At 40.2% G+C, this 24,941-nt stretch overlaps 1 protein-coding gene across 1 annotated transcript in view; it reads left to right on the top strand.

Annotated features, from left to right (window-relative positions):
- LOC105918970 (MDM2 binding protein) overlaps nucleotides 1–23,414 on the top strand; it is a 36,077-nt gene extending 12,663 nt beyond the window's left edge. Inside the window, exons 9-23 of the mRNA XM_012854177.3 lie at nucleotides 1,880–1,974; nucleotides 3,032–3,098; nucleotides 3,284–3,401; nucleotides 3,786–3,962; nucleotides 7,572–7,685; nucleotides 10,244–10,399; nucleotides 12,686–12,779; nucleotides 12,877–13,035; nucleotides 13,669–13,764; nucleotides 13,846–14,109; nucleotides 14,231–14,385; nucleotides 15,436–15,548; nucleotides 19,073–19,186; nucleotides 22,750–22,815; nucleotides 22,889–23,414. Of these exons, the coding sequence (XP_012709631.2) occupies nucleotides 1,880–1,974; nucleotides 3,032–3,098; nucleotides 3,284–3,401; nucleotides 3,786–3,962; nucleotides 7,572–7,685; nucleotides 10,244–10,399; nucleotides 12,686–12,779; nucleotides 12,877–13,035; nucleotides 13,669–13,764; nucleotides 13,846–14,109; nucleotides 14,231–14,385; nucleotides 15,436–15,548; nucleotides 19,073–19,186; nucleotides 22,750–22,815; nucleotides 22,889–22,933 (1,833 nt within the window). The 3' untranslated portion in view covers nucleotides 22,934–23,414. The remainder of the gene's footprint in view (nucleotides 1–1,879; nucleotides 1,975–3,031; nucleotides 3,099–3,283; nucleotides 3,402–3,785; nucleotides 3,963–7,571; nucleotides 7,686–10,243; nucleotides 10,400–12,685; nucleotides 12,780–12,876; nucleotides 13,036–13,668; nucleotides 13,765–13,845; nucleotides 14,110–14,230; nucleotides 14,386–15,435; nucleotides 15,549–19,072; nucleotides 19,187–22,749; nucleotides 22,816–22,888) is intronic.
- The last annotated feature ends 1,527 nt before the right edge of the window (nucleotides 23,415–24,941 follow it).

Raw genomic sequence — 24,941 nt, 5'->3', positions numbered from 1 at the left:
CCATTTGGCCTCCTCTTTACCTCCCAGGTGCTTAGCAGAATGGACTCCATGCACTTCTGTCTCCTCGCGGTTTCTGATGGCCACAAGGAGATGAGGTCAAGATGGCCACTTTCTTCTTGGCCTTTAATCGCACAGTGGAACCTGCAACATTCAGGCACTTGAATCAAATCGATTTTATCAACCAAAGAAAGAGGGGAAAAAGTACCGACCTCTATTCTCCCCCATGGCCATTCAGCCAGAAAATTACATTTTCATTATATACATTCAGGCCATTGTCCCGGGGGTCTGAAGAGAGGAAACGCTTCTTACTATTCTTCCACCTCCTTTTGTCCGTTCTGTCAGATTTTCTGTTGTGTATTTTTTTGACCTGTTTTATCTTTAATTGTTCCCTCATGTTGCTACATGTTTGATTTGAATTTCAGGAGCGACTCAACGTCATGATGTTGTTTTGGTCGAAATTTAAAACATTCAAGCCGAATCCCTGTTAGTATATATTTTTTTTAAGCAAAAAATACTGATTTGTGTCTGTGTTTGATGCACTACTCTGACAAATAGTGACTTAAGTACCTGCACCCTAGATAACAGGTCAGGTCTGTGCGACGTCCAGCCTTAACGTGAGCAGCTGCAAACTACCGTACGCCGTCTGTGAGGGATGTTTGTTGGAGTTCTTGCAGAAACGTGAGAGTAAATCTCATCTGCGGCAACAGCTACCAGCTCAGACATGAACTGCGTCTGCAGAGATTTGGCCAGACTCATTAGGCAGAACCATTACTGTTGCGGCAAAGGGCCGTTCTATCCCTAATGTCTGTTGTCTACAGACAATATGCACTTTTAAAGAGCTTTATTTGCCCGGTTTGTGGGTTATTTTCCTATTGGAATGTGTTTTGTAACAATTGCATTAGAAAGGCTGGCGTAATGCAGTAATGGGTTTGCTGAACACATTAATAAGTACCAACAATAAAACATAAAAGTGGAGTTTTTCCTCAAAGGATTGACTGATATTTGGCTGTTCATATGTGCTCAGAAAGAGGATATGTCTGTTTTTTCCTAATTAGAAGACATTTAAAAGAATCTGATAAAAACCCTAAAATGAAATGCATTACTTCTTCCAATGCAAACATTAATCTAAGTAAATCCTGTTTTTATATTGTGCATGTTTGACTATTTTATTCATTCTGTGTGTGTGTGTGTGTGTGTGTGTTTGTAATTATTAAAACAGCTCCAAAGTTTAGACGCGTCTAGGTGTTTGTTGTGTGTGCAGCTTATTTACTTGTCCGCGGGGAATAAAACCGAAAGCATGTGTCTGTGATCTCATCAGACTCCTGTACAGAGAAACAGATGGCAAAGATTGTTTTGGCATAAAAAAAAGACGAAAACAAACAAAAAAAGACAGATGACAACAATCATATCTAAGCACTACTGGGAAAATGACTTTAAAATAACCTGCACTCAAACACTCACACACAGGGTTTATTAACTTTCCCGAGAAAGGATATCTAGCTTCGGTTTTTTTCCCCGAGTCCACACAACAGAGTCGGGCCTGTGGGACTCCCGTGGGACTCCCGTGGGACTCCTGTGGGACTCCTGTGGACCGTCCTGCAGGAGGGACGGGGTGGACTGAGGCCGAGCCCAGGGTGTGCAGGAGTTGTGGATTGTGGTTGTAAGACATCTCTGTTTCAGCACGGCTCTGTGGGATTTCAGATGCTGCCTGGCTGCCGTGGTTTTTAACAGCCCAGATCACTGCGCTCCATACTGCTTTTTTTGTTTTTGTTTTAAGGTTTTATTTATCTGCTGATTAGATATGTGTATTTTTATAAGTCTTTGTTTATTTCTTTATTATTTTCATCACTCTTCTCTGGTATCTACTCTGGTTTTGCAGGTCTTCCATTACTATGCTCCAGTTTTAGACTTGGTTCAGCTGGTTGATCTCTCAGACCTGCCCACCTTCCTGATGTCCAACACTCAGTTCGAGTTGTATCCTTCCTGACGTATCTGTCTACTATGCGCATATGTGTGCTTATGAATGCAGGGGCAATTGGCCATATGTCATTTTCAGGCCTTCATTTTCAAATTTATCATGTCACAGATGAGCACATAAGTATTTTTTTGTCCTAATGACACATGTAGGTAGGTGCATGGACAGGCAAACGTTATAATTACATAATTATGATACACTGTGTGCTGATATTGGTAACCTGGAAAAATTAAAGCTCAACCAAAATGCAGAAATGGTTGGGAGGGGGAAAAAAACAATGATTTAAAGTGTGGTATTTTATGTTAAAAGTCTGAATTAAAAACAGTCGCCAGCCTTCCCAGGATTAAGTCCTCAGTCATGTTCAATCCACCTGCGCACCTCAAAAATCCCCGTCCCGCAACTATTTTACCTGTGCAGTCGCTGACTTGTTGTCTGGTTTGCTTTGGAAATGTTTGCTCTCTTTGGCCTTTTTTTTTCTCTCTCCAAAATTCACTATTGTTCTTTATTAGACATTTTATTGCATTGAAATATTCAGACTGGTCCCTAAATCAATTGAAATGCAATATTGTCAATTGTGAGAATATTCAAATAGCCCCGAGCTTTTTTACTGTGCCTCTACATAACAGATTATGTGGCTTAAGTGTGCATACAGTCCTTAGCAGCTAATGGACTCATTTTCTGGTTGATAAAAACGGATAGCAGTCTACAATACTGTGCAATAAATTTAGTTACAGAATTGATAGATCCATCCCATTACATCCTTGCAATGTGCATGGATGTCTAAACAGGCAGTCCCTGAGAGATCGGAGCGTGCAAATACACATCCGCCAGTAAGAGGCGGTATAAATGATTTGATCTACATCGGATCAGAAACCTCTGTAACCACTAGTGTGTTTGTAACATGTAACACAATATGACCTGGGCTGATGGTTTATGTGTTTTCAGCAGGGGGCGATAGCCCTCACAGCTTTGGGGAAGAAGCTGTTTTAAGTCTCTTAGTTAAATAAATAAATCAATAAAACAAGTTTTCTGGTTTCCTTAACAACAAACAAAAAGAGGCCTGTCTGGGAAGTCAGTGAAAGCTCAGCTTCTCTTGGACCAGCTGAGGACTCTTCGTGGAAAGGTATTTTCTACCTGTGCTGTATACATACTTGCATACCTTCAAAAGATTTTTGTTCATATATATTTGAATCTCCAGCCGTGTAAAATGCATTCAGAAACCTTTGGATAAGATGGAGATGCCATTCAAAGGACTGGGGGCCTGAGCGGTGTCATGTTTACCTGATTCTTTTTTGCCTCCGTTTCCAGATTGGCGCTTTGTTCAGCCTGTCCTGCATAGTTACTCCCCTCGCCCAGCCTCCAGCCAGCCAACTAAGCTCCCAGCGCTGGAAAGACTGTTTATCCCGCACACAAAAGTTCTTCCTTGGTATGACTTTGTACTTTTAAGCCATGAAAGAAATGACTTGCAGCACCTGAGATGTGCCCCGTCACCTTCTGCAATCAACAGCAGCTACACTGAATTATTGAGGCACTTTATCAGGGATGCAGCCGAGGATGTGATATACCAAATTAATGTGGAAAATAAAACAGTAATGCCAGGCAAATCCAAACACAGAGTAGGGCATGAAATAAATGATTACCTTCACCTTGAGTAAATTCAAATTTGCTCTCCAAATTGAACAGCGGGAGTATGAATACAAAATCTGAAATCACCTGTTCAGGAATGGAAAATGAGAAGAGCAGGGGATTACTGTGGAAAACATCCCCCCCCCCCCAGGCTTTTGACTCCGCGTAACATCTTGTCCTGCAGGGCCCGACGTTGAGGTGAAAGGTGAGAGCGCCGTCTACTTCCTGTTGGTCCAGGGAACAGACGATGTCGGCTCTGCTACCTGCAGGGTCAGGATGATGCGCTCGCACAGTCAGCTCAATGGAGCTGCTGCTATGGCAACCGTCTCCAGCTTGCTACGGGAGAAGCCTCTTTCAGCAGGTAATTTATATAAGGCTGTTGGTTTTGTTTTTTTTGTTTGTATCTGTGTCAAGAAAATTTACTGAAATGACCTTTTTATATGTTTTTTATTTCATGTGTGTGTCTCTTCAGTCTGAATCTCTTAATTGAGCGGACAGCGTTAGTTTGCCGGCTGCGTCATTGAACGGAGGGGGCAAATGGGCCCCACTCGTGTCTCCTTTTAATCCCCGATCCTGCAAACACTCTCGCCCTGTGTTTCTCGTTCGTCCACTCACACGCAGCGCTTTACATTATACAGTTTCTGCTCTCTGAAAGCAGCCCGTTTTCTTCTCAATCAGCATTTTTCTTTACACGCTAATAAGTCGAGATTCACCAATCAGAAATCTTGTGGCTGATTTCGTATCTTTAGAGATTTAATGCAATTCTCTTTAAGAGCTAAAAATGACGACGCTTTACTTTTTGTACTGATTTATGGATAAAAAAACGTAGCAGTCTTAACAATTGAAGGTTTATTGCAAAATAAAATAACTATATCTGGAAAACCAGCCTGAAGGAACAATGAAAAAAAAATTGTGCAGAGCTGGAAGGAGCTGCCTTTTTTATAATGCACATAGCTTGGTATATGCTGCAACATAGCTTTAAACTGATGCAATGTCTTGGTTTGAGTTTATAAATACTGATCTGGTTGATTTAAAGCATCATTATCTTAATCTTTGGCTCCTATTCTTGTTCTCTTTTAGCGCTTTGTTTTAATAGCATATTTTGCCGTTGCTCTGCTTGCGCTGTATTTGATTGTAAAGTATGCATGTGAGAACTATTAATAGTGAGGCCTCTCCCTTAATGGGCTTTCACAAGATTAAATGATGGTAATACAAAAGTCAGTCTCTATATCCCTCACAGAAAATGTACAAATAATGTATATCTCAGTTCTAAAGGGCAATTTGAACTAGTTTTACTTTACTAACTTTGTTTGGCACACTCCCATGTGTGGAAGCTTTGCATATAAGAAATGATCATTTTAAATTAACAGCCATCTTACTTTAAATTGTACCCAAATTAAACTGTTAGATTGCTAAATACATTTTTCTTTTATCGTTTTTATACAGGAGAATTAAAGAGCCTTTCTGTCATGATGGATCATAAATATTTGAGTTGCAGTTTGTGCTCTACAGTCAAACAGGATTAAATTTTTGTTTTAAAAATAGCATTTAATATAATAAAGCTAGCTTGATTAAGGTTATTACTAAGTGTGTGTTCCCTGTAGTGTAAGTGGAGGCTTGCCTTAATAGAGATTACCAAAAGGTAATTTGTAATTTGGTCTATGGGATGACAGACATAATTAGACTCATGAAGAGGATAAAACAGAGCACTTTTGCTTTCATATCAGCTGAAGTTTAACTTCCTGCGTAAAGTGTAAAATACGTCGTCCTTTCCAAAAGCTCTTCACCCAACTCCATGTTACGAGGATGATTTGATTTTAGAAATAGCCGAGTCCTTATTCTTTACCAACTTTCACTCTTAAAAGTGTTGCTTGGCAGTTCGACTTGGCAACGTTTGGGGTGGTGCATTCACTGACCGGAAAAAAGATGGGATACTTAGCTTCCGATCTGCCAGTTCTGCGAAGCAGCTGATTTCTTGGTGCATCTCTAACAACGCAGCTTAGTCTTAAGTTATTTCTACCCTAAGCTGGTTTAGTTTTAAATTAATCTTTTAAATTTTACCCAGCTGCTTCTGATTAAAAGACACATTGACATTTTTTTTTACAGAGAACCAGGGGATGGAGCTAAGGATTAGTGATGTATAGGAGGCGTTCCAGCCTCAAAGACTTGGGGCTCATCATTAAAGATCAAAAAATATTAGCCGAAACAAGCAAAATGGTGGTCAGCAATTACAAGAAGTGCTTGATTGCTGGAATGTCACATGAAATAATAATTTTACTTTCTACTGATTAGGGAGAAAAGTCTCTAATTTATGGCCTTTTTATTAAAAGATGAGCAAAATCAGATTTTTTTTATCGATACTTCTGTATAATGTATAACAAATCTCTCAACTGACTGAAAGTCATTTAAATTTTGAGGCTTTACTATCAGCATGTTGGGTATTATCAGAGGATCAACCTTCTCATCTTTCGATTGAAAAACAACCATTTAAAAACAAAGCCATCAACTTCTTGCACTGAAGAGTTGCATTGAACTCAAAGTTAAAGTGCATAGTTGTGTTTTCATGCTGTTATTTCTGTCATTTTGACAATATAATAGGAGCAAGGCTTAAATACGCATCATTCGTTTGGGACAGTAGGAAGTAGAAGAGTGACGTTTGTGAGAAAGAAGACGCTGGATGGTCTGATTTCGGCGTAGTTATGAGTAAATGCTAGAGTGGACATGTAAGAAAGTCCTTCAGCTGAAAGTTTCTATTCTTCCTCTTTGGCTTCATATGAGATTTCAGACCTGCTGTGAGGTTTCCCCTGGTGAGTTGGCACTGTTGCTAACATTTTATGCAACCTTGAAGACACAGTCCTTTGTAGTTTAGATGCTTTAAAATGCAGAGCTTGGATACAAAAGGTGCCCTTTATGTTAAATAAGGATTTTGTTGCGTGGGAAATCTGAATCTGAAGTCCATTCTGAGTGCCGTGCTAATTTCGCAATGACTTGTGGCCGACTTCCCATCGTCAAGCCTTTTAAAGCTTGACCTGCCATTAGTGACTTTGTCTCACTCCGATTGCTCTTTAATAACTGTAAAAAGCCTGGTTCAAAATGCTTCTTAGAAAATAAGCCTTTTGTAAGGCTGTTTAAACTATATAAAATATTTCTCAAGTAAATGTGATAGTGTGACTAGTTAATGCTAACTGTAAAAATCAGTCTATTTTGTATTTTGTTGAGACTGCAGACTCTCAGCTGGGTAATTTTACCAAAAGCCAGCCAGTATTTCCAGGTCCAACATGTACAGACTGGGATGTGAGGCTTAAAGGAATAAAACAATATTATCTGCCTTCCTGATATCTGCTGATATCTGCTAAATTGTTTCTTAACCAGCTTGGTAAAGCAGGCTACAAACTGATATCCTGTGGCAGACGGCTTTTTTTTTTTTCCTACGTTGAAAATTGGGTACAAAACAACCCCGGCTGGTATGGCACAAAGTGGCCAGGCGCTAAAATGGCCAGCTCTAGCCAAAGTCTAACTCTTTGTTTTCGCAACCTGAGGTAATGACTGACTTTGTTTCCATCTTAAAAAAAGCTTCTAAGCGTGTGTTGACTTCATTTTAAACACGATTCACTGATATTGAAGATGGACTTTATCCCTTCATGGTTCAGGGCAGCAAAGAAGTGGACTGATTTACCATCAGGACGAGGGGTCATAATGTTATGCCTGATTGATTTATCTTCTACGCGGATTTTAAATATTTCCTTATCTGACGACGATTGTATTTTTTTTCACCATCCGGTAAACTTGACCAAAGCTAATGAAATACACTTTTATATGCAATCGAAGGTATAAATCTATACAAGACCTAACCAAATAATAAAAATTTTTTAGTTCCTGTTATGAATGCAAAATATAATCTACATGGTCATCTATTATTATATCCCTTTTACTTAATTACTTATTTTCTGTTTATTTTCTCTTTGATCAGGAGACGCCGACAGCAACTTCCTCCATCGTCTGAGGTGTCTCCAAGGAGAATCCCTCCTGAAGAGGGAAAGAAAGGTGGCCCGGGTTCAGGCGCTGCTTCTAAAAGAATATATTAGTAAGCGCAACACTTACTAATATATGATGTGTTAGCTGTGATCAATAACCCTGCAGAGGAGCAGTGTGATCAGTGATCAGGAAGATTTCATTGTCCCTACAAGATGCAACTTTTACTTAATAATACTACTACTACTAATAATAATAATAATAATGATTATAGTTATAATTATAATAATATGAATAATGATAATATTAATACTAATAATAACTAATGAGTTTAGGTAAATCAGTGTGTTCATACAGAACTAATCAATACTGGCGAATGCTGGATCTGACACAACCAGACACATCTTTTAATGTTTGATCTCAATAAACTGATATCTTTATATATATATATATATATATATATATATATATATATATATATATATATATATATATATATATATATATATATATATATATATCGTTAGCAGCCATGCAGAAAAAAACAAAAAAACATCAAATATCCAATATAGTTTTTCACCTGTTTTGAAGATAACCTGTTGAATACTTTCATCATTTCTGTCTGAGCAGCTCTGCTCAGCACCGTGGTTTCATACTGGAAAATAAGCCTTACTGAGATTATCAGATCAAAATATATTTTAATAGCCACATGGTTATGGTTATCTCTGCTTGTAGCCAAAGGGTATAGATCTCTTTTTTTATATATATATATATATATATATATATAGCTGATTGTAGAAAATATGATGGTGTTGAATGAGATGTATTTACAACTGTAAAAGTCAGGGGACATTTTTTTTATTTCATAAACTGCCGTCTAATTTTAATCTCCCTGCAGCCTTGTCGTTTTCCTGATGTTTCCTTGTTGGCCAAAGATGCAGAAACACCAGCACAGTTGTGCTAGATTAAAGGCAGCTCAGTGAAAATCTTCACGCTGGCGGAAAAGCAGCAGGGCTTTTTTAAAAAGGCCCCCGAGCAAAGCGTAACATTTCTGACAGGCTGCTAGACTTTTTTTTTTTTTCCCAGGCATGGCATTAAATAGTAAAATAGCGTGTGGGCCAGCTGCAGTCGTTCTCAAGTCTCCTCGGATGTTGTTGTGATTATTATGAAGCGTGCTCCCTATGTTTGGAGAGGCTTTTTGTGCTCATCAGCCACTCTCTGCACTGTGTGTGCGGTCACCGTACCGGCTGAAGCTCGTGTGCTTCAAGAGCTTCATCTATCATTCTCTTTATGTTTCCCTCCCTCTCTGTTTGCCACGAAACTTCAAAAATCACAGCCACACCTACGGTCTGGATTGTGCAACTTAGTACATCATAAACATCGCTTATGATTAAAAAAAACAATTTAATCCCTAATGTTTTAGATTACCTTGCTGTTTGTTGTTATTGTTTGACGTGGACTATAAAGATGGACCTTTATAGTGTTTTTAAGCTTTAAGCTGCCAGTTTTAGCCGAGTCTGTTTTTGTTTAAACAGTTCAAATAATATTTTGTCTTGCTTGCTTGCTGTATTTGGTCATACATTCATATTAGAAACAGAGGCAACGTCACACTGTGTGTCAGAGAGGAGTCGCTCTAAAAGAAGGTTTTGCTTTGATATTAAAACGCAGAGCAAATTGCGTCTGTATGGACGTTTTAACTTATTTTCTTAGACTTAGACAGCTTTATTTGTCATTTTGTATGCACATAGTGCGTACAGAACGAAATTTCGTTTGCATGCAGCTTGAAAATTACAGTAAATTGCAGTAATTTACAGGATAAAGTAAATTACAGGATAAAGTGCAGAAGTGATTTAACAGTAAAACAATTGAAATGTAAACAATGCAGGAGAAAGAGACTGTGCGATCCCAGTGTACAGGTGAGTATTTTTTAAAAACCATTTGTATGTGCAGAAATGATTAGTGCAAGAATGCATTTTAGAAACTGAGAGTTCGGCAGCATTTGTAATGCTAGATAAGGATGCAATGATGCAAATATGCAAATGTGGTACAGAGTCCAGTTTATAGCTTCAGCAGTTCAACAATCTGGCGACAGGGAAAAAGCTTTTGCAGAACCTGGTGGACCTTCAGCATCTTGCTGCATAATAATCAGCATTACTAACTGTAAACATTACTCTCTTTGTCTAAACCTTATGGAAGGTAGCTTCCTTATACTTAGATTTCAAGATGGCTGCCAGTATTTCCTGATTTAGCCTTTTCTATTACAGATAGCTTGAAAAGACTAAAGCAGAGCAACTATGTATTCAGCCTCCATGTTATCTGAAGTCTTGCTCCCTATTTAAAAGCAGGATTCTGAAGGCTGTTTTACTGTCTATGATAAAATGTGTAAATGCCTGCCTGATACCTAAAATAGCTAGCTGTGTCTTATTCCCTCAGTAAACCAACTTATACAGCAAGCAGCACGGCTGTTAGTGCGGCTGTGATGCATTCACTGACCAGTGAGTGGTGGGAACTTTTAGGTGTCCAGCTGGCAGGTTGCCAGTCGTGTGATTTCAGTGACTAATTAATTGCTGTTAAAAAAAAAAAAAATTTACAAGCGTTAAAGTCAGCTTTACACAAAAAGCGACGTGTTGCCGAAACTAACACCTGCTTCTTGGTTTTATTTCCAACCAGGGCAGAAAGAAGAAGCTTCGGCCTCGTGTCTGGTCCCCGTCAATGACCTGAAGGCCATGCTGAACCTGGCCAGGGAGCAGTACCTGAAGATGTGTGACTCCACTCTTCCAGCTGCCGCCAGCTGTCTCACAAATGAGCAGCAGGCCGGATGTACAGGTGGGACGCGAGAAAATCCCACAAACCAGCAAATACCTGCATTTTACCCAGAGAGAAGAAAAGCCGGCTCATATATGGATTTTTTTTTCTTCATCCTGTCATGTCAAATAATGCTTTTTCACTTTAATATCTGATTGTTTATAATTTACCAATTCTATGATAACAATGCTTTATGTTGTGCTAAACAATAATAATAGTAATACCTAGTATCGAAGCTTGTATGAAAAAGGTTAATCGTCTTATGTAGGATTAGGGCTAGGCAACATATTGAGATTTTAAAAATATAAATTTTTTTTTTTAAAGGAAATACAAGATGAGATTTTATAATTTATATCGAGATGGCCTATGTTGCGTTAGAATTATACTTTCATGTATTGCAGGAGGTTATTTTTCAGGTGTTGCTCATATTTATCTACAGCTGTTTAAGAAATGTGCCTGTGAGACATTTGGGGTGAAGCTTTGATTCAGAGATGCCTTTTTATAATTACTTTATGAAAAGAAAAGCGTATCGACATAAATATCGTAGGCTGCCAATTTTAGGCTGCAAATATCATATACAGCCTAAAATTATCAAGATATTATTTCTGGTCCATGTCGCCCAATTTAGCGCTTCAGTCGGTTGTAGTCAACTAGGAAACAAGGCGTTCGACATACTGTCTGCTAGAATAGTTGCATTATTTCTGACTACTCTCTGTTTAGTTCATCAGTTGTCACACCATTTAGGGAACAGGACCGTTTTTAGATTTGCAAATAAACTATAATAAAATGAGTTAAAGCTAAATGCGGCAGCGGAGGTAGCACTAACGCTGCGAATGTAGCTTTAGGTCTTAAGGACCCAGATGTCAAGCAGTTTTCATGTCATAAATGGTGTCATATTAGCTGGAAATGAGTCTGCTTTACTGTCAGTTATGTTTTTATTATAATTTATTCGTCTGTGCTCGACGGTTGAGGCTTTCACGCAGCGTGTGCAACAACAACATCAAGAGAAACGGCCTCAGCGGAGCAACGATTTGTCGACACGTCTCCCAGAACGGCCTTATTATCGCGTGTCTTTTATACGTTCTGGATTCTGCAGCGCTCGCATAAGCGAAGCGTCCCTGAACGCCACGCAGAAGAAGCGCCTGGGTTTTGTAAACGTTTGAGAAAGGAGGACCCGGGAACAGCAGCTGATGAGCTGCTGACAGCATGTACTGACAAGCAGCCTGGAGGGCAAACCAGTTTATTTACCTAGAAATCCCTCATCACCCTCGGCTGGAGGAAGGTGAGAGCTGACAAACTTTTAGGGCAAACCGTCATCTCTTCATGAGAACCACCCCCCCCCCCCCCACCAACAACAAGCCCTCGGGCCGTGGCCGTGTGTGCGTTCATACAGCGGTTTGTCAGCAGTATTCAGTGCCCGTCCCGTTTAATGTTCTTCCTGTCCGAGCACAAGGAAATGTGCAGAGCTGGTAATATTTCGCCGGGAGTTCATTCCTTCAGAGTCTCATTCTGCCAAAAGCTCTGCGTGTTGACATGCATCAGGGGAAAGTTCAGATCACTCTTCTAATCCATCAGGCTGCTCCTGTTGCTTACATTATGCAGCTCGCAGCACTGTAAACCCTGCTTGTTTGTCACGCGGGCAGCTTTTGCTCCTCAGAACTGCTTTCATGATCTGGGACATATTTTTCCTCGCCTCTAATATATAACACCACCGGTATAATGTCTTAGTTATTCTTTGTGGCGGCGGGGATCGTCTTCCTTGTGAGGATGCTGATAAAGGTCGTCCATCCACATCCGAAGATGATGGATGCGTCCCGCTTCTCCTCTCTCTCTCTCTAGCCAGCCGCTGCTGTAGGCTGCAGCTTGTGGGGCGAGAGCAGAATAACTGAGCACAGGAGGTTATGTCGGAGCGCAGCGCCTCACGCTTACTCATGGTGGGAAGGCAAACTTTTTATTGAGGTTTTGCACGATGGACCAACTCAAAATAACCCAATATTGTAAAGCTAAAAGAAAAAGATGGATGGATTCCCAGATTCACTAAAAACATGTGCTTTTGTCGCTTGACCAGTTTATTCTGCTGCTGAATATTTGACTTATTTTGTAGAAAGTTCTTTCGTTCTCTCTCTCCTTCTATAGGTGACATTTCCAGCTGCACATTCCCACTCAGCCTATTTAATTTGAAATGCACAGTATGGTTGGCTTTGACCGTGCAGGTTTTTGGAGATAACTGGTCAACTCAAGCTCCCCTCAGACTTGTGTAATTTTTAAATCCAGCTCTGAGATGAATGAACCCGCCTTTCATTTCAGAGTCAAAGGCTGTTCCCCAACAACCCTCAGACTGGCCTGAGAGAACCGTCCTCCACAACGTGGAAAACCTGCAGAGAACGCGGCAGAGGAAGAGGTGAGCGGCGTTTTCTCGGTCAGCTCTCTCCCCGGGGCGGACTCTTGTTTTCTTAGGATAAATGTATTTATTATCCTTATGTTTGTGCGTCTCTTAGGCTCGGCCTGCTAGGCCCGGGCTCCAGTGAAAGCCTGTTGGGTCCCAAAGACTGCCAGAGGGGCTCATCTGCTTTGCTCGATGCCAAAGAACTTCTAAAGCACTTCACATCTGATGGCTTGCCCACCGGGGATTTACAACCGCTGGCTGTCAGCAGAGGGTGGGTTTCAGAGCTCCTCTCTCTGATGGTTCTTCCCAGGCTTGCTGTAAAGGATCTCTGGAGTGAGCGCAGAGGGGAGCTTGAAAATCAGCTTTAGCTTCCCCTCGGCTCTATGACTGACCTGTCCGCTGTGCTCCTCGGTCTCCACCAGGATGTTTATTCACTAATGTTCACTAGCAAACCTCAGAGGCCTTCTCAGAGCAGCTGGAGGTAAACTAGAGGCTGACATTTTTTCAGGAATCCAGCGGGATGGTAGTCAGTATTAGTAAAGATCACGTGATTGGGACGGTACAGGATTAAACACGAAGCCAAACATTTAGTTTGAGACACGGGAGTGTCACCCTCTAATGTACACTAAGATTAAATCACAGACTGGTCGGCTGTTTTTCATTAAAAAGGTGACCTATGAGGGCAGCTGGTGGCGCTGGATCTTGTTGCAGGGAATCAGTGAGTCGCCACACTACTTTCAGGGTTTCTTCTTGCAAGGTTTGGCAGGAGCATCATTAGGATGTTAAAATCGAGTTATATCAGGATATTACTCAATTCATAAACAAAAGCCTTTTCATCTTGCCCCCTCCTGCCTGTGTCTCTCTTCATGTCCTCATCGCTGCTGTGTTCCCTGTTTCTCCCCAGTAATAACATGTTCCAGCTGACGCCGGACCTCTCTCCCAGGAGGATCAGCAGGATGCCCTTCAGCCAAGCCTCGTCATCCCATTACCACGGCATAGAGTAAGTTTCTGTGAAGCCTTCATCACGCTTTGTGAATGTCAGCAGGCTCAGGTTTGGACTCGGATGTCTTTGCTTACACAGATTCTGCCTGGACAACCAGCGATCCCTGGACCGAGACCAGGCTTTCCTGCGCCTCCAGTCCCGTCTCATTCGCTACGAGACCCAGACGACCTGTTCCAAGGAGCCCTGTGCTCTCCCCTTCGCCCTCAGCCCCGCCCCCTCGCCTGCTGTTTTGTCAGAACCGGGAAGCGTTCCCGACGGAGAGACCCTCCAGAACAACGACGTGGCGCAGCTGAAGCGCAGGTCCTGGGACACCGACGTGGCGGCAGGTTATCCTCGCAAGAGGTTCGAGGTTTTATTATTGCCCTATTTTCGCGTGAGCCAAGTGGAAGATCGGATGATAGCCCAGGGGAATCTGGAAAGTGCAATACCATGATTTCAGTTTTGCACCTCTGTGTTCATCAAGGCTGGTGAAGTCGGAGAGCAGTGACTCGCTGTGTTCGCAGAGCAGCGGCAGCAGCGGTCCACCTCCAGCCCTAATGTGCCTACGGCAGCAAGCGACCAGGTCTCAGTCCGCCTCATCCTGTAAGAGCGTCTCCTCCGCCTCAAGACGCCCGTCAGGTACAACAAGGACGACTGAAGCAGAAACCTGTAGGAAGAACTGCTCTTTCATGACTCTTCCATCTTCTTGGCACTTCTTTTTTTAATTCAATTTTTTTTTTCAATTCAATTTTATTCATATAGCGCCAATTCATGAAACATGTCATCTCGAGGCACTTTACAAAGTCAAGTTCAATCATATTATACAGATTGGGTCAGATTATACAGATTGGTCAAAAATGTCCTATATAAGGAAACCAGTTGATTGCATCAAAGTCCCGACAAGCAGCATTCACTCCTGGGGAACCGTAGAGCCACAGGAAGAGTCATCTGCATTGTACATGGCTTTGCAGCAATCCCTCATACTGAGCAAGCATGAAGCGACAGTGGGAAGAAAAACTCCCCATTAACGGGAAGGAAAAACCTCCGGCAGAACCGGGCTCAGTATGAACGGTCATCTGCCTCGACCGACTGGGGTTACAGAAGACAGAGCAGAGACACAACAAGAGAAACAAAAAAGCACAGAAGCACACATTGATCCAGTAATCTGTTCTACATTAGATGGAAGTAGCGGGTGATCTGTCTTCTCTGGATGATGTCACAGTTAACAGAACGTCAGACCAGGTGTACCTACTATGAAGATAAAAGAGAGAGAACAGAAAGTTAAAAAATGAAATCACAACGGTCATTTCAATTTAATGCAATGCATAATTGGAAAACAGTAGAAAAATAGGCCCTGATGTCATCCAGTAGCCTAAGCCTATAGCAGTATAACTATAGAGATAGCTCAGGGTAACATGAGCCACTCTAACTATAAGCTTTGTCAAAAAGGAAAGTTTCAAGCCTAGTCTTAAAAGTAGACAGGGTGTCTGCCTCACGGACCAAAACTGGGAGTTGGTTCCACAGGAGAGGAGCCTGATAGCTAAAGGATCTGCCTCCCATTATACTTTTAGAGACATGCTGTAAAGCAAGTCTCTAAAAGTAGCAGCCAGTATAACAATCTAGTTTTGCTGTTGCAGAATTAAAATATATAAAATAAATGTATGCATTTAAGTTGATCGGACTCTGCAGGTTTGACGAATCCACCGTGTCCTGAGAGACCTAAACTCCAGCAGCAGAAGGTCACCCAGGGACAAGCTGAGGACAAAGCTGCCAAAGAGTCCCGCTCCCAGAAACACAACAGGGTGAGCGATGCGTGCCTCCTTATGCTGTTTGCTCAACATTTAGGAGCTCGCACATATTCATTTGGCCTAAAATCTGATTGAAACTATTTCTCATGTTTTGTGCTGCAAGTTGTTCTTTTCTCACACAGAGTTACAGGAGGAGCATCTACTGTAAGCCAACACAACTAAAAACAGCTGTGGTTGGAAGCTAACGCGCATTTGCAAAAATGGATCATGGATTTATTTATTTTTTTCCAACGGTGAACCGTTAATACGAATCAGAACTTGATACATAAGTTTATAGATTTACTGTGGATTTTCTCTGACCTATGCGGCCAGATTTGGTGATACAGGCCCGAAAATATTTACAGCCAATGCTAATTTTTGGCTAAATGTTTCTTTAAGTTGGACCACATCGGGGCGCGGCGGTGGTGCACGGGTAGAGCGCCACCTACGGATGCCCCGGTTTCTGACAAGGTCCACGGGTTGGGTTTGAGTCCCGGCCCATGGTCCTTTGCAACATGACTTCCCCCTCTCTCTCTCAACCCATTTCCAGTCAGCCTGCGGTCAAAAAAAGACCACAAAATAAAAGATTGAGCACAAGCTGTTTGTAGCCACTAGCAAACTTCTGGTGCAGGTCTTGTTGGATGCTTGACCAGCCTTCTTGGCAGAATAGGCAGTGCTTATTTAGCTCGGTTTTTCAGTAGGGATACTTCTAGAAGCCGATTGTGAGCTGGCAAAAGCACTTTTGATTTCATTTTGTATATTTTTAGGTTGGAAAACCCAACTGTGTCCAAGTTTCAACGTTGCAGCTATTAATTTCTAAGCTGCTGCGGTGAAGTTGAAGCAAACCAGCCCGACTGCATGATGCTGCCACCGCCACGCTTCATAGTGGGTGTAGATTTCTTAGCTTTGTGCCTGACCTGCCCTCCTGAAATGTGCTCCTTGCTTGGATCCTTCACAGCTTGGAAAAGCTTGGACCTTCATTTTTATGGTTTTAATATAATATAATAATATAAAGCAAAAGTTTTGAAAGATATTTGTATTTTTAGACTTTTTTCCCCCCAACCCATCTATTTAAATGTGCGCTTTTGTCTTTCCTTCCTTCTTTCCTCCTTTCCTCCTCATTCCTCATTCCTTGTGCCCCTCTGTCGTTTCCTAGTTGAGCCCTTCCTTCTTTCCTTGTGTTTTCTTCCTTTCCTCATTCCTTCCTTCCTTCTTGCTTTTTCCTTATTCTCTCCTCCTTTCTGTCCTTCCCTGTACGTGTCTTTCCTTACTTGGCTTGTCCAACGGGGGAGCTACAAATATCAATCGTGTTTGGTGGATTATATTTTTGAGCCAGGTGCTTCGCGTTGATCTCAAACCCGTTTCACTGTGGAGAACGATCCTGATGTTCCAGCAGTTTCCATTTTATAACCTGCTTGAGCCTTGTTGTTGGTTCCTGGGTTGTTTTTAATCATCCAGGGTGTCTGTCTGTGTCAGACGGTTGAAACGTGGATAAACTGAGTGTTCCTTTGTTTAAAAGCCCAGTCAGTCCAAGGAAGCCAAACATTTAGTTTTAGCTCGAAAGATTCAGCCAAGAAAAGCAGACAAATAATCTCCCTCAATTATAACAGGCTCCGAAAAGCATTTGGTTTCTCTTCAGCTTGTTAAAGGACATTCTTTGAGTTCAGTTTCTTTAAATAGCAACAACACATCATCTCAAGGCACTTTATGTTCATTTTATTTCCCTGTGGGATTAATAAAGTATTTTTCAAAATATGCAGACTATGTTCTATCCAAGGATACCCGGCAGATTGTATCGGGTTATTGACCCGCAGCTTCCACTCCTCCAACAAAGAGTTCATAGGGGTCTATGTATCTATATCAATATTTATACATCGATATTTGTGTCGATTAGAGAAAATCATGCAATAAATTGCAACTTTTTTACCCATTTTTCTTCTTTAAATCCGATAAAAGTTGTCTGTTTTGTAGCAACTTAACAGAAGAAAAGGACTAGTTCAAATAAATCGTTAAAAGATGTGCCAATCATGTCCACGATAAATATATGTAATCTGTACAAAAAGGACAAACAGCACAGAGTGATACCTTTGAGTCTGTTGGTCACACTGAAAGTTTTTGTAAAACCAAACAATCAAATATAATCTTTTTAATCTTCTTTTTGTTGTAGAAAAAAAAAATCAGCACAGAGAAAAAATGTCCTTTTGTGAGCATAAACATCTCTAAAGCAAACAAAAAAACCGGGATGTTTTCAAGCTTCTAGAGTGGGATTGATTCTCGCTAAAGCTGTCAATTACTGCTTGTTATTTTTGCTCCAATTGTCTGAAAATGCCTCAGAACAACAGGGTCTCCCAGCAGGAGAACGGCTTTTTAAAAAAACAGATTCTTGTACGTCTCTTAAAACCACGTCAACCTTTTAAATTGTTGAACAGTGTATAAGGGGTAACGTCCAGTTAATTTGAAACAGCATGAATAAGGCGTACTGCTCCTTTAACTTTTAAAAAACGGCCGTGTGGAAGCCGAGCCGGTAGCTCCTCGCTATCTTAAAGTTTGTTTCATTAGTTCTGGTCACCTTGAGTCTTTTAAGATTCAGATCTGCTCTGTCTGTAGAATATCTACAGTGTTTGTATGCTGCTGCTGTTTTTTGTTGTTGTTTTTTAAATCAGCAAACTGAATATTCCTCCCCCACTGGCCACCAGCTCTAGTGGCAGATGGACACACAATCAAACCCACAGTCTGTCTGTGTCGTCTACAGATGAGAGCCGTGCAACAGCTCCAGCAGGAATAAATATTTTATTTATTCTGCACCATCACTTTGAGAGTGTGGGCTGCGGCGTACCGCTGCGGCATATCCACCATTTCTCTCTGACGTTACCATCAGCTACTCCCTGCCTCCAGAGCCACACGCAGACTCTTGTCCCTCGTCCATGGGAGTCATAGTAAGAAACCCACGCAGGACTCGGCATGGAGTCTCCGCTCCCACGTTCAGCGCACACGCCGCGTCCCGACCGTCACTCGTTTTGATTGGCGATTACTATGCAAACGCGCTTATCATCCGAACCCGAGTGAAGGGGAGAACAGTTGGCCCTATTCAGGAACAATGATCACTCTCTTTATTCAGGACGGAGATTAAACGCTGCCTCTCCAGCCCTCCTGAGACTGAAAGGCACTGATGATTCCTCACTGTGGTTTACGGTGCTCCCAGAGAAGCGTTGCTCCGGCGAGATTAAAGGCGGATCTATTTATTTCAGGAATGCGTCTTTCCCTATCAGGACCGCCAGTGAAATATTTCCATGTTTGTACCTGCAAGCTCGGGGCGTGAATGTAAAAGGCGAGTATTTACGCAAGGACGTGTCTCCCCCTCCTCCCAAAGTAAAGAAGTAAAGACTCTTTGGCATTCGTTCTTCTTAAAAGGAAACCTGTGCTAAAATTAGTCTCTGTGAACATGCCTTTGCATTAGTTGGTTGGGGAATAGACAGAGGTACTTTTTGTTATGTTTGCGCAGTGATACTAATGCAAAAACGTCTGTGTTTTGTCCTCAGATGCTGCTGGAGATTGTAGCTAAAACGCTAAAACACCATGGGATCACTGGCGAGCATGAGTGCTTTGAGGCCTGCAGCAAAAGACTGTTTGACATCTCCAAGTTTTATCTCAAGGTTTGTCTCTTTACTGCCCCCACCATCACTTTGTTTCCCTTTAAGTCAGGGGTGTCCAAACTTTTTGGCACGTGGGCCGAAATTCTCAAGTCAAAAGTACTCGAGGGCCAAAAAAATGGATTAGTGATTAAAAAAAAAACAACCCAAAAATATATATATATTTTTTTACTTTACTAAATATGATAACTTTAATTAAACTAATTATTCAGATTTTCTGAAGGAAAAGAATGTTAAATCCCTGTGGACCCCAAAGTTAAAAACATTGTGGTCACCCAGTTTGCAAATTATGTGTGACTGGATTGAAAAACAAGACTTTTTTCTATTCTAGCAACATGAGAACAGGATTTGAGCCATTATTTCTTTGAAAACACTTGCTGTATTTAGCCAATTTTAATAGATGGTTCGGGAAAAAAAAACAAAAAAAAAAACAGCTGCACAATGCACAAATGTTTGCATCTGAGTTAAAGTCCTCAGACAGATGTCGTATTTAGCATGAAATTAACTAGAATGTAAAACGTGTGGTTATTAAAACATGAATACATTGTGTTTTACCCAACATTTTCGTTTGTAAGATATTAATTTTACCCTAATAAAAATAAAACGTTTCCATCACCATCAGCCAAATCTTTCCAATAGATTTGGCAGCCATTTTTGCCCTCGGTCCAGCTAAACTAATTTTGTTTAGAGCCGCAAAAGTTACACATCTCTTTGAAACAAGAGCTTGTTTTTATATTATGCTACAGGAAATTAGTTTCCTTTTTTTTATATCAAAGATCAACAGTTATTTAACCAACTGTGTTTTTATGTTTAGGTTTAATGCATTTTCTTCAATTGGACATTTGATTTTTATAGCAAATGGCATCAAAATGATGAAAAAGCAACCTATTGACAAAATGATTAATTTATCTATAGTAAAATATTCTATAGACTATTAGTTTCTTTCTTTCTGGAAATGTTACACATATATTGCAGAACTAGCAATTTGAAATTACCTTTACATTTAGAATCATTGATAAATTTTTTTCCCCCTCGCATTTTTGGTGTAAGTTTTTAAGATCCAAAGCTGAAGGTGTAAAGAGCCTCATGCGGCTCTGGAGCCACAGGTTGCAGATCCCTGCAGTAGACCAAATCTTGAAATGCAATTAGGGGGGGCCACACACAATCGGTCCAGGGGCCACAAATGGCCCCCGGGCCGCACTTTGGACATGCCTGCTTTAAGTGAACACTTTCTTTATTTGTGCGGCTCTGTACTATGAAACCTGGTATATTGTTTGTTTAAGATCCTTCTTTCAAAGACAATCTTTGTAACAGGAACTATTGAAGATTTATATATATATATATATATATATATATATATATATATATATATATATATATATATATATATATATATATATATTCTTTGCCTGTTGTTTCCTATCAAACTCTTAGAAAAGTTATACTTTGCTGAGGGAAAAGCTAAATGTGAGCGGATAAATGGGAAAGGTTGTTTACTGTGGCACTAGTAGCGTTCTAATTCTTCAAACTTTGCGTGTGGACGCTCATATATACAATATGCTACTTTAGCTGGTACCCCAGTATTTGTACAGATAACGACAGGAAGTCATTTGGTTATCTCTTAACAGTGCTGTAAGAGATTGTAATTTCCTGGAAAACAATGAAAACATCCTGTCGCTCAACTGTGGTCTTGCTCTCGGGTACCTGGCAACTCTCAGGGCGTTTTATTCCTTATTATAATTATTATTATTATTCATAATTTAGTAGGTTCATGGGTCAGAGGTAGATTCGGATCATTTACTTGTCCTTTGATTGCATAAGGTTACCCAAAAACCTCCAGATCTATGTTTCTCATCAAGGTACTTTGGTGTGGCATGAATGCAACATAAAAGCCCATCACATGAAACCAATCTTTAATTTGAGTCAATTTGTTCAGTGAGAGGGAAAAGAAAATCCCACACCAGTCATTGCTCTAAATGTAGACAGGGGTATATAGGGTATTTTCCTTACCTTAATGTTCACTTGTCTTTACCCTTTTAAATAGTTTGTTATAGAAGTTAGTCTGTGCCTTATTAATACCTCAGGTACTCACAAATTACAGCTAGACAAGTACAAATGACAGAAGTGCTTCAGCTATATTTGATAAATCCATGAATAAAAATGTACTGTGGTTCGGAAAAACATCTCTTTCTACTCAGCCAGTGGCTTAAACCTCCAATTTTGTGTCAACATTACGTGGTTTCTGGCCAATTTCTCTAAAACGTTTTCGTTTTGCCAGCTTAACATCTGCGGCCCCATGTGGAAACTGAAGACAGTTTCTGCCCGCAGCCTCTTCTATCAGAGCCGTTTTATATTTTAATTATTTTACGTTGCCACTCATACCTGGTCTAATCTTGGGTTTATATTGATATAAAAAAAAAAAACATGTAGAAAGTGCTCGGGGTTATTATCAGCAATTAGAAAAATGATCGCTGCAAAGAAAATAAGCGTCTGCACTGGCAGGTGAGCCGGCCGTTTAATGCGGCTGATGATAAAAGCAGATAATGACGATTAAAGCTCCGTGTATTTGAAGGAAAGCTGACGGCAGAATTTCCTGCAGGTTACAGCGAAGCACAAACTGCCTGCTGTACTGGTGGGGCTCACTGGGTCCGCACCGATGTGCTTTGAAGGTTGTTGGTTTTATCTGTAATCCTCTTAGACGGCAGTCAAAGCTGCTGCTTTTGTTCATTACTCTGGTGCAGACAGTGGGGGAGATATTTAAAACAATTAACAGATATATATTATAAAAGCACAGGGAAGGCTACTGGCTCAGCGCAAAAGACGGATTAAAGTTCTGATGCATTACGATGTTTTTTGCTCAGAGAGACGGAGGGTGAGTTTTTTTTAGGAACTGCGAGCTCTCTCTCCCCAGCTCCTTCCTGGTGCTTTTCTGCAAAAGAAGACTTGAAACGTGGAGCTAAAAATTCAGTTTTAAACACTATTTATATATGCAGTTTATTTAATGATAAAGCGTTTCGGAGTGTCCTAAAGGCTTCTGGTGTTTTTCATTGTTAAATAATTACAGCTGAATACATCAAACAGAATAAAATAGAAATAAACTCTACAAAAAAAGGAGACTAAAACTGGCTTTTGATGGGGCTAGAAAGCTGTTATGTTGAGACCCGAAGTCAAGAATTAGCATTTCTGACTATTTTGTACGTCCAAGAGACCCAGGTGGAACAATTTATTCATGACTTTGTCCAAAAAAAAACATGTTTCTAAAAACATTAATCTTTCATCACTAACGCTGGCATTTGAGGGGTTTAAATAAAATAATTAAAATCAACCAGTTATGTGAGCACTGAAGATGACAATAGTGCTCATAAAGAACCTAAACTCACCTTCCCTGAGCAAAAATGAACTGATGGACAAACATTAAGCTCTCTGTGCTATTGTTATGATTTTGCCTACTTAACGACGTGTAGTTCTGGGATTGCTGGCTGTTTTAGACCGAGACTAAGTTTGAATAATTTATCTATAATGAGTTTTTTCCTCTTTTAACCAGTTTTTTTGTTGTTTGATCCCAGGATCTGAAGACATCTCGTGGTCTGCATGATGAAATGAAAAAAGCAGCCAGCAGTAACGTTAAACAGGTACAGCGAATCGTTTAGATTTTCCTCCCGTCGTTCCCATTTCCACTGTTTTATTCATTGTTTCTGTTTGCAGGTTGTTGACTGGGTGCTGGAGAAAAGCTCCAAGAAAGGGAGGTGACCATCAATAACGAGCGCCACGTAGACGGCTTTAATTGATGTTTGCTGAGGGTTTTGCCTCAGCGAGCAGCTTTTGTTATATATTTTAACACGTTCGCAAGAGTGATTGATGTTTTAAACTTTTGATTGGTTTTAAATTGTTAGATTAAGCTCATTTAATTAACCTAATCCTTTATTTGATTTCCCTTTCTTTTTCTTTCCAAGAAACTTTTCAAAGAAAGCTGGCATTTTTAAACCTGTGTGTGTATAGTTGTGTGTGTTAAACCTACTGATATGTGCCAAGCAGAACACAAACCAGACAGAGCCACCCTGCTCAAGAGGCCCCTAGGGGGGTGATTTTTGCTTTTACGTAGCTAAAGCTATGCTTGCTTACTGGTTTCTGTTATTTCAGACTTAAATTTACCTTTGTTTCTAAACATGAATCATTTTTTATTTGTAAATTTAATTTTTAAACACAATAAATGTATTTTATCTTTTGTGCACCTTTTTGTTTTATCGTGGAAAAAAGAGTTTTTGTGGCACAGATAAGAGTGCTTGTTGTGTTTAAGAAGAATATATTATATTATATTATATTATATATTATGATATCCGAGCTAAAAGCTTCCAACCCACTCCAGATGTTGGTTGTTAGTTTGACAATGAAAACAGCTTCCAGCATCGCAGAGGATTATGCAGCACTAATTGCTCCTTAATATCACATCTCTTCTATCTCTGTTAGTTTAGGTGCGGCTAAAAAAAAACATGTTGCCGGGATTTCACTATAACTGCAAGGAAACCAAAAAAATAATCGTTTTACAGAATTTTTCAAACCACGCAGTGAATTTTCAGAGCTGCTGACTAAACATTTGGTTTTACAGAGTAATTCGTTTTTTTGTGATGCTTGAGCTTCTTCATTTCTTATTTTGCAAATTGCAAAAAAAAGTTTCCAAAAAAAAAAAAGTACTTGGATTTGGTAGATGAAGCATTTCTGTACAATCATCTCACTTTCTGCTCTGCTCATCAGACAACAGATTATTCAAAGCAGCTCATTTAGATTTCATGGCAACTTTAAAAAAATAAATAAAAAAATCATTCAAGGACAGTGAAAAGGAAGAGCGAGAGCAAATTAGCTGAGAATGCTGCCGAAAATTGCCCAAGAATGATAAACGTTAAATTTCACCATGATGCACTAGTGTATTATTCATGCAATAAAAACAAAAACAATAAAATAAAGTGAAGTTTGTAGTTTTAGGATAACATGAAAAAGTTCAGGTGGTATGAATACTTTGAACGTATACTTTAAAAAAAACAAAAAAACATGAATGGTGATTTAAACTCAGGTTTACTAAGTTTATAATGCCAGAGAGATGTACACCTCTGTGGATTTGATTTACATTTCTTAATATAGAGCTGCATAACATGTTGAGTCTAAACTTCTAACACTTAAAACTATCACTGTAGTGTTATTGTGCTTTTACCCTTTTTACATCAAGATTTTAAGAGTTCAGATTTGACTGAAAGGGAAGTCAAAAGTTAGCTGAAAGAGCAAAGCTTTGCCTGAACTAGAGAGAATCTGTCCATGCATGAAGCCTGAGCTCATTTTAACCCTGAGGCCCAGAATGTGCTGTGTTTGGGATTCTCCGTGCGAAGGTCAGCTCCAAGCTCGACTGCTGGCAATCGACTCTGTTAAACATCTGAATTTCCTGGTCAGTTGAAATCTACGGATCACCGTCAAAACGACCTGTCACCACAAGGATCTTCTGTCAGAGATAGTAAAGGGCGTGTAAACAGAACCGATAACTTTGCTGTTTGCATTGGGGAATGGACCTTAAACCACACCAGGCACATGTGTCAAAACAAATAATACTATCTGCCTGTACTGAAGTTATTCCAACAGACCAACAAAGCAGTTAACTTCTATATTTACGTCAGACAAACTTTGTGATAAAATCTCCTGTAAAGGAAATTGTCGTTATGAAGGAGATACTGAATGGTGCCTTTTTTCACTAGTTTTAAAGTACAAGCTGTTT

The sequence above is a fragment of the Fundulus heteroclitus genome, chromosome 3 (genome assembly GCF_011125445.2).
Source record: "Fundulus heteroclitus isolate FHET01 chromosome 3, MU-UCD_Fhet_4.1, whole genome shotgun sequence".
Classification (NCBI taxonomy): domain Eukaryota; kingdom Metazoa; phylum Chordata; class Actinopteri; order Cyprinodontiformes; family Fundulidae; genus Fundulus; species Fundulus heteroclitus.
Note: the sequence above shows the minus strand (reverse complement) of the source record. Positions and strands in the feature narration are given on the sequence as shown.